The sequence below is a fragment of the Phocoena sinus genome, chromosome 2 (assembly GCF_008692025.1).
Source record: "Phocoena sinus isolate mPhoSin1 chromosome 2, mPhoSin1.pri, whole genome shotgun sequence".
In the NCBI taxonomy this organism is placed as follows: Eukaryota; Metazoa; Chordata; class Mammalia; order Artiodactyla; family Phocoenidae; genus Phocoena; species Phocoena sinus.
This window is the reverse complement of record NC_045764.1, coordinates 61015256-61025203: the sequence shown is the minus strand read 5'-3', so window position 1 is coordinate 61025203 and position 9948 is coordinate 61015256. Positions and strand designations below refer to the sequence as shown.

At 43.8% G+C, this 9948-nt stretch overlaps 1 protein-coding gene across 2 annotated transcripts in view; it reads right to left on the bottom strand.

The window, feature by feature from the left end:
- The window catches only part of SIN3A (SIN3 transcription regulator family member A), a 61809-nt gene continuing 51861 nt past the window's right edge, over positions 1-9948 (bottom strand). For both annotated transcript variants that reach the window (XM_032622790.1, XM_032622791.1), the window contains exons 18-21: positions 8358-8450; positions 7344-7438; positions 3658-3865; positions 1-1109 (exon numbers count right to left, since the gene is read on the bottom strand). In XM_032622790.1, coding sequence (XP_032478681.1) covers positions 879-1109; positions 3658-3865; positions 7344-7438; positions 8358-8450 — 627 coding nt within the window. In that variant the 3' untranslated portion in view covers positions 1-878. The remainder of the gene's footprint in view (positions 1110-3657; positions 3866-7343; positions 7439-8357; positions 8451-9948) is intronic.

Sequence of the window (9948 nt, the reverse complement as noted above, 5' to 3'; positions counted from 1 at the left end):
TGCTAGCACATCAAAGCATATTTCTTTTAATAAAAAATTGACAGTATGTACATTATTTACAAAAAAAAAAGAAAAACCAAGTTAAAACTGTGTGTGTGTGTGTGTGTGTGTGTGTGTGTGTGTGTGTGTGTGAGTAAAGCTGGTGGATGGCACTAGGGTAGACTAGTAAAGAAGCAGGTACAAAACAGTTCCACGGGAGCTAAAAAGGACGACTGATTTGAACTTGTTGAGGTTGAGAACCAGAGGAGAGAATAACGGGTGGGCAGCAAGGGATTCGTCAGGAATCAAATCCACAAGATGATCAATCCCAAAGCCAAACTGCAGGTCCCAGAGAAAATCTTAATGGGTGATCTAGATGTGCTCAAGTGACCAGGAAAAAAAAAATCCAATACAGTTTTTTTTCCTTTTGGGGGGGAAGAGGAAAGGAGCAGTGACCATCAGAGTTACAATCCATCTAAGCATTGAGTCCTTCCCCAGTCTGTCGGTCAATGCTCGCCCATCCAATCAAGGTGTGAACAGCATCCGGTTCTCTCACTGAAGGTCAGGCCCCAGGAGGCTGCAGTCTTAGCTCTGCTGGTGTGTGCAAGCAAGCTGCATATCCCTGTGCTTGCATGGATTTCTTCCCCTCCAGGGCAGGGTAATGCCCAAAACCCCTGGGAAAAGTTCCAGCTCCGGCTTTGTAAGGTATCCACGTTCCTTATATGTAGCCCACTTGGTGCCAGGTTGCACCAGCCACACACAGATCAGGTGGCCATGTCCCAGAGAGGCCCAGTGAGGCTTGAAAGGCATCTTCCTTGTTTCTTCAGTGTGTGCGAGTACACGTGCCCCCCCCAACACACACACACACACCCCTCAAGTTATCTGCTCTGGCTCTGCAGTTATGGGGCTTTGAACACTGTGCCATATTTGACACGGTACTTGTTAATGCTCACAAAGTGCAGGGTCTCTGTGTCACAGGTGGTGGTGCAGGGCACCAGGCCCTCCAGCCCCTCACCCATGAGCCACTTGCTGGTCTCCGCTGCCATTTCACGGGGCACATGCTCCTTGGTCCATTTGTCTACCCAGGCCTGGAACCTCTGATGTAGCCGCTTGCTTACCCGCTCATGGGACTGCAAAATAGAATGAAGAAAAAAACAACCCATGAACTAGGACTAAAAACCTTCAAATACAAAGCCCAATTTTCTCCTAAAGTGCCAGAAGAAAGATGTGGGCTTGTCAGTGCTGATACCACTGATAAGTTTAAAAAAAAAAAAAAAAAATTAGGAATCTGTTTAAAGAAAAGAATTGAAAGAGATTAAGAACCTAGAACACATAAGGAGTTGGAATTCATAAAGCTCCCAAAGAAATACCAACACAAGGTCTGGGCAGAACGAGCTCAGTGCTTCTCGATTTTAGCCTCCTGCATCATTATCACGTAGGGGGGCGGGGCAGGGGGTGGGGAGAGAACGACTTGATCAATCTGCAGTTTTAAACCAGCAACCCAGCTGATTCTAACATACCCGGAGTGAGACACTGAGTTGAAGCCGTTAGTCATTTCTGTCAGCATGGCAATCCACTTCTAAGTAAAACAAGGTAAAGGGCTTAAAACCCACTCTCCCTTCCCGCTATTACCCCACCCTGCCCAGCACAGTGCTGGGCATAGCAGATCTTCAGTGAAGGTTTTTGTTCCTACCTATACATCTGGTAAATATTTATTAGTGCCCACAAGCAAGGCAGAGAAGGGGATCCAAAGATAAATTAGGTGTTGCCCAGCTCCCCAAATCATTTGAATCAGAAACATGCAGGCATACAACACACAGCACCATGAGAGAAGTACATTAAAAATCGCCCAAGGGCTTCCCTGGTGGCACAGTGGTTGAGAGTCCGCCTGCCGATGCAGGGGACACGGGTTCGTGCCCCGGTCCGGGAAGATCCCACATGCTGCGGAGCGGCTGGGCCCGTGAGCCATGGCCGCTGAGCCTGTGCGTCCAGAGCCTGTGCTCCGCAACGGGAGAGGCCACAGCAGTGAGAGGCCTGCGTACCGCAAAAAAAAAAAAAAAAAAAAAAATCGCCCAACCTATGGTTCCCACTTGAATGTTCTGTAGTCTTTTCATCTGCCTCCCAAACCTGGTAACCCCTTCCTGTTAACAGATGTACCCCTAAACTTCCCATTTACTCAAGCAAAATGAGCAAAGAAACAAAACCAAAAAACAAAAACCACCAGGCATCATCCTTAATGTTCCCCTTTCTCTTAACCTCCCTACATCCAAACATTACCACATCCTGACAGTTATATGTCCAATCTTTTTTTTTTTTTTTGGCTGTGCTACGCAGCATATGGGATCCTAGTTCCCTGACCAGGGATTGAACCCACGCCTATTGCATTGGAAGCGTGGAATCTTAACCCCTGGACCACCAGGGAAGTCCCTCCAATCTAATTATAATTCCTCTACAACCCTGGTAGTCTGGGTAGACATCACATCTCATATGAATGAAAGCAGTCTTTCGAGTGGTCTCTGCCCTTCCAACTTGGTGCCCTCACTCGCTCTCATCAGTCTATGTCTTTGTCAACGATGTCTCAATGTACCTCAAACAAAATCCAAACCGCAGCCTATGAGAATAAGTAACGTAGCCTCTGTCCACCCTTCCAACTTCATGCACCCCACTTTCCCTATGGCGCAAGCCACATTGATGTTTTTAGTTTCTTGAAAATGCCAAGTCCTTTCCTCCTTCCCAGCCTTGTGCTTGCTTGCTTCCTTTGCCTAAAAAGTACCAACCCCCAACTCTGCACCAGGTTGGATCCTTGTCATTGTTCAGGCCTCAAGCGTCACCTCTTTAGAGAGGTCTTCCCCAACAAAAGCAGGGCCCTGCCTGCCAGTTACCCTTGATCACTTCACCTAGTTTCTCTCCTTGGTAGTGCACATCATCACACTACCTTATATGCTCTACCTCACGGTTGTAGTCCCAGGGCCTGGCACAATACCTTGGTACATAACTGCACTAGGACTTTCACAATTCAGGTAGCATGAGAAAACAGACAGGATTCATACAAGCAATACTACCTGAAATGTAAATGCTAGGAGTAGCTTCACTGGAAGGTGTGACCAGCTGTTATCAACTGAATCGTGTCCCCACAAATTCATATGTTGAAATCCTAGCTTCCCCCCCACCAGAATGTGATGTTACTTGGAAATAACGTTGTTGCAGATGTAATTAGTTAAGGTGAGCTCATACTGTCTGTTGTAGGGTGGACCCATAATCCCACATGGCTGGCATTCTTTAAAAGGGGGAAATTTGGACACAGACATGCATTTAGGGAGAATGCCATGTTAAAATGAAGGCAGAAATATGCAAGCCAAGCAATGCCAATGATTGCCAGCAAACCACCAGAGGCTAGGAAAGGCAAGGAATAGTTTTTCCCTCACAGCCCTCAGAAGGTTCAAAGCAACTCTGCCAACACTTCGACCTTGGACTTCCAACCTCTAGAACTGTAGGACAATAAATTTCTGTTGTTTAAGCCACGCAGTCTGTGGGACTTTGTTACGGCATCCTTACTCAACAATTCTCAAATCCAAGAGATTTTCACAAAGGGAGAGAAACAACCAGAAGCCTCTGGGGCAGGCCTGGTCCTGGCGGAGGAGGGAGAAGTGTGGAGAAATTCCAGTTACTGGTTCTCACCTGATGAGCCCGGAGCAAGGCGGTCCTCCGATACATGTAGTCCTCTGACTTGATCACATATACCATCTTATAGGAATTCAGCTTGAATCTACACTCCAGCTTATCCAGGCTATCCGCATTCTCCATGGTCTTCTTGCTGTTCCCTTCCTTCCCTTCCTTTTCCTGCTGTTCTCGACCACGCTGACACTTCCGGATCCGCCGCAGATTCCTACAAAGCAGCAAAGCCCTGCAGGATGAGAGCTCCTCCAGGTGCAGGTTCCCATGGCTGCCCCAAAAGTTTTTTATTTGCCTTCACAGCACGTATCACAATTTTAATTATATACATTTTTTAAATGTCCAGTGGTTTTATTGTTTAAAAAAATTCTTTTTCAACTGCAGAGATACAAAGAATAAAAAGAAATTGCCAACTACCCCCTACCCCAATTCTCGAAATCCCACTTGCCTTGCCACAGGTAGCCACTGTTAGCAGTTTTCATTTAAAATCTTCTAGGTCTCTCTCAATTTTTCACTTAATGTCATGAAGATTTTTTCATTTCACTACAGATAGATTTGTGTCATTCTCTTTAACTGCTACAGAGGAATGTGTCTTAATTGAACAATTCCTTAACAGGAATTAATCAGGTCCTTCATCTGAACCACAGAGCACAGAAAATTACTTAAATGTCTATTTTTTTCAATTCTCCCACAGATGGTACATAACTAGTGCTATTCTACACATCTAGGAAAGAAGATAATTCACATCAGTGGATGCCTTGGCAGGCTTAATTCCCTCCAACACAAGCAGAGAAAGGTTGTCAGCTAGACAGTTCTACTGTTTCCTACACTTTGCTATTAAAAACATTGCTTCAGGGCTTCCCTGGTGGCACAGTGGTTGAGAGTCTGCCTGCCGATTCAGGGGACGCGGGTTCGTGCCCCGGTCCAGGAAGATCCCACATGCCGCGGAGCGGCTGGGCCCATAAGCCATGGCCGCTGAGCCTGCGCGTCCGGAGCCTGTGCTCCGCAACGGGAGAGGCCACAACAGTGAGAGGCCCGCGTACCGCAAAAAAAAAAAAAAAAAGTGACTGATGAGGTCGACGGCAATATTAATAAATGTGGTGTTTTGGGGGGGGCTGGGTGGGGGGTGGGAATACTGTAAAATGAAGACATGTCAACATTTGGTAGGTCTGCATAACTTAGTGCACTAAAATGTTCCAAATAACCAACTGCCTGAAGTTATAAAACCATGCATAAAAAAATTCAAAGTATAAGATAAACCAATGGATTCTGACATAACCAATGAAAAGTTCACTGATACTGCAACTAACCTTTAAGAAACTACTACTTGGACAGTTCTGCTGTCATATCAAAGAATATCCATAATTATCTGAAAGGATATGGAAATACTACTTTTTTCAGCTACATTTTTCAGTAAGGCCAGATTTTCTTCACGTATTTTGACGAAACAAAATAGTGCAACAGAATGAATGTAGAAGCAGATATGAGAATCCAGCTGTTCTTCTATTAAGCCAGACATGAAACAGATTTACAAAAATGTAAAGCAATGCCACTCTTCACTAATTTGTTGTTTTGAAGTAGCTTTTCATTAAAATATTACTTATGATAACACAGAATGCATTTAGCATTGTTTTTAATGAATTCATAAACATAGTAAACATTTTTCAGTTTTAATTTCTAATGTGGTAAATATTACTAGATATAATCCACATAAACAAAAGTTTTTTTGGTGTATTCAATCTCTAAGACTGTAAGGGATCTTAAGGACAAAAAGACTGAGAAAGAACCTCAGCTGTAATAGCTGTAAGGCAAATTATTAAAAATTAAAGTTCCAGGGTAAAGGTCCTATACATTTTAACTGCTCTGATCCTGGAATGACTGTATCAACATTTCCCCCCACAGTAAATCAAAGTGCCTCCCCTCTTCCCCACACGCTCCACAACAAAGATTACAAATCTTTTTAAGAATTTTGCCAATCTGTTGAGAAATATACAATGTTATGTTTCATAAGCATGGAGGGACTTCCCTCGTGGCACAGTGGTTAAGAATCCACCTGCCAATGCAGGGGACACAGGTTTGAGCCCTGGTCCGGGAAGATCCCATGTGCTGCGGAGCGGCTAAGCCCGTGCGCCACAACTACTGAGTCTGTGCTCTAGAGCCCGTGAGCCACAACTACTGAGCCTGCATGCCACAACTACTGAAGCCCACGTGCCTAGAGTCCGTGCTCCACAAGAGAAGCCACTGCCATGAGAAGCCCACACACCACAACGAAGAGCAGCCCCCGCTTGCCACAACTAGAGAAAGCCCGTGCGTAGCAACAAAGACCCAACGCAGCCAAAAATAAATAAATAAATTAAATAAATAAATAAATAAAGCATGGAGACTAAATCTGTTTTGTTAAGAAAGGGGCCTGGCACAGAGCAGCTGCTTGAAGTCTGTTAAATGACTCAGTGAATCGAAGAAGCTGGCAGGGACCTTCTGTTCTCACCCCTTTCCATATTCCAATTAGGACTAAGTCTAATAATACTGGGATAATACCTTTCTGGGAATGTAAGACATGAGATTTCAATTTGCAAAATTTGGGGAAGGAAGAAAGCCAATCTACTACAGCAAAACCTATTTTCTACTTCTGAAACTCTGTCTTCATCCTCAGACAGAGGTCCAGCATACAACTTGCCCATATATGGGGAGGAAATTTTTTTTTTTTTTTTTTCGGTACGCGGGCCTCTCACTGTTGTGGCCTCTCTGTTGCGGAGCACAGGCTCCGGATGCGCAGGCTCAGCGGCCACGGCTCACAGGCCCAGTTGCTCCACGGCATGTGAGATCTTCCTGGTCCGGGGCACGAACCCGCGTCCCCTGCATCGGCAGGCAGACTCTCAACCACTGCGCCACCAGGGAAGCCCAGGAAATTTTTAAAATTCCGTGAAGAGAGTTAACATAGCAGGCCTAAGACTGCTATCCTTTGAAAACTGTGCTTACAAGGTTGTCCCTTGGCTGGGTTCTGGCATCTTGGATTTTGGGAGAGTTTCCCCCATTCCCTGAATGATAAGAGTGCCTCACTGTACCTAAACTGTACAAAATAAATGGTTTATGCTGAAAACCTGCTTTCCTTCTGGAAGTCTGGAATTTTGGTACAAGCTAGGCAGAGGGTGCCTGCAGGAGTAGCACCCAATAAAACCCCCAGTACCAAGTCTCCAATGAGCTTCTCTGGTAGGCAGCATCTCAAACATATTGTCATAATTTGCTGCTGGAGGAATGAGGAGTGTACTTGTGCCTCCAGTGGAAGTCACAGCCCCTTAGAAGCTTGCGCCTGGCATCCTCTGATTTTGTCACAGGCACCTTCTCCCTTTGCTGATGTAGCTTTGTATCCTCTCGCTACAGTAAACCATCACTGTGGGTATGCCTACATGCTGAGTCCTTGAGTCTTCCAAGTGAATCATCAAACCCTGGAGACTCTGACACACATTCCTGAAGGGAAGTTACTACTGACTCCTAAAACTCTTGTCTCCCTGATGCTCTGGCACGTGCTCCAGGTAAGCTCATGGTGTAAAACCATACAAACCTTGAATTAGCATCCTCAGTAGACAGAACAACAGAATAAGTGAAAACCAAGAAACTGAGAGTCATCTAACTCCTCGTTCCTGGACCGTGCCTTAGTGTTATGCTGCCGATACATGAGCTGGTTCACTCACCGTGGGAGAAACACTGGTTTCCGTGCCAGGTGCTCACGAAGCTCAGGAGAGGTAGTATCAGAATTCATGTATCGCTCCACATAGTCTGACCAGCGCTAGGATTGTAAACACAAAATGGGGGTGGGGGAGAGAGCACAAAAACTGAACTCCAACCTCATCAGGTTGTCTAGCAAATTCTATGACTAAAATGTCTGAAATATTTAAATACAAGATCAAAAAAATCTCTTTCCATAATGACATGCTTGTTACTTGGTATTAAAACACAGCTTAAAAATATCTGTGAGAATGCAAAACCTAAAGTTTCTCTGAGATACTTAACAGTTACCAGAAGTCATAACTGGTTAGAAGCTGGCTCACTGACAAGTTTTATTTCCCTACAGAGGGTTTTGTTAAAGAACAAAATGTATAGTGGCAAATGTTTGAAAATCAGTATCTTTCACATCAAAATCTAAATTTCTGGCATCTCTTTTAAAAAAAATTTAAGATTTGGCAACCACGAGCCAATATTCCCATAAAACAACAGTCTCCTCCCCTCCATATGCCCTCAGCACCATACATACATGTGGCTTGCATTTCTCATTAATATTACCTGCTAGACCCAACTATGATAACCAACTCACTCTGTCTACCCCGTGGGGTTGAGAACTCCTGGCTCCATCTATCCCAATAAAAAGTAAACATGACACAAAGGGTCAAGATGATACTGGGCAGATGGCACCTCATTTGTTCTTTCTTGTGCTTTAGGAGAAAAACAAGAAAGCTGCCAACCATGAGACTTCCTCAGAGGAGAGGGCTTTCCTGAAAGCTAGATGAGACTGCCATCAATCCTAAATATCTTACCACCAGGCAGTCCTTTTCTTCAGCTGAAGATATGGCTGAAATGACCTGTACTTAAGCGTCAGGTCCTGACCCTTAAACAGGCTAACGCTGGCTAGGCTTCTAGAAGACACTCACTGGGCAGACTCTCAGAACATGACATACTCTCTCCAGTTTCTGCAGTATACTCATCCATACCTCTGCTTCTACAGGGTCATCCGAGTTCTCCTCTTCCGTGTCCAAAAGCTCGATGGTCAGCTGAACCTGGCCTTGGCTCTGAATGAACATAAGCTGCAAATAAGAAACCTGAATGTAAACAAAAGACCATCTCCAAAGCTGTAAATAGATTCTCAAGGGTTGAGAGGTGGGGAGGCAATAAAGTTATAAAAAAATTTTTTTGCTCCAAATGAAGAGACGAGGAAGATAACTCAAAAGCTTAGCAGGTGATAAAAAGGCAAAGGTCCAATCTTGCTACCAGCAAAATGAAATGTTAGAGCAAGAAGCACCATTTCATGTTTCTTACTTCTCGAATTAGCTAAAACAGTAATCAATATCAGAAAGAGTGCTCAAAAGTCAGAACCATAAAATGTCAATGCCATTTCACTTGATAATCCCATTTATGGGACTTGATACAAAGATGTAAACAAGCCTACAGTGTTTAAAAAGAAAAGGAAACTTCTCATACCAAAGTGAAATGGAAAACATCAAACAGAAAACAGCAATCACATTTCCACCACAATAAAGACTACCCAAGAAATCACACATACCATGAGGTAAGTAACACAAAACATCAACATAAGAAGTGATCTGCTGCAATGGTACCAATCATATTTGAAACTGAGTTCTGCTAATACTATTTGTGTGATCTTTTTAAAAAATTCATATTTAAAAGCAGTACACTGATAGAGGCAAAACCACGTCACATTTTGCACAAAAGAAGTATCAAATGGTGATGGCACACAGATCTCCCCTTTTGGAATCCCAGGATTCTCAATGCCCTTATCCTAAGGGCTGGCTGCAGACCAGATCACTATAGGAATCACATGGTGAAGATTAGCGATTAGAAGAAAGCTTGAGAATCATTTATTTCAACGTTCTTCATTTTACATAGGGAAAAACCTAAAATTCAGAAAGTTCTGATTTCTCAAGGCCACACAGCTAGTCAGTAAGCAAACAGGACCAGAAACCAGTTCTGGTTCACAGTTCTTCTGGAGAAGAAGAATTCCTATTTGCTAATAAAATTTAAAAAGTAACAAGAACATAACATACACACATACAAACATAGTTACTTCCAAAATAGATTTGAAAAAAACTGCTCCTAGGAGTTTGCTAAACCCCCCTGGATTTAGGATGAATAACCTAGAGTGTCAAGATTTGTCCCACTACTGTAAAGAAACCACTCTTCAAAGTAATATTGAGAAGACAAGTCTCTTCTACATGCCTAAAACTGAACTCAATTTCATCCCAACAGGCTCCTCGCCTGTCTGACACCTGTCTTGTTAGGTCCTTTACCATGTGTTCACCCCAACTCTCTGACCTCTGCAACCACTCTCCAAGTCTTGACTAACTTTATTATTAGATTGCCCACATCCATCACCCAAATTTGGTAACTGCCTCCAGTTGTAAACATGACTCTGATTCCTCCCCTCCTCCTTACTCAGTGTTACTAATCTTCCTGAAAGCTCAAATCCAGTGGAATATTTAGTCCTTAAAACAACAAAATTCATACCTTTTCCTTAGTTATGGCTGTGAAGATCCTCTACCATTTGGACGCCCCCACCTCCTCTCC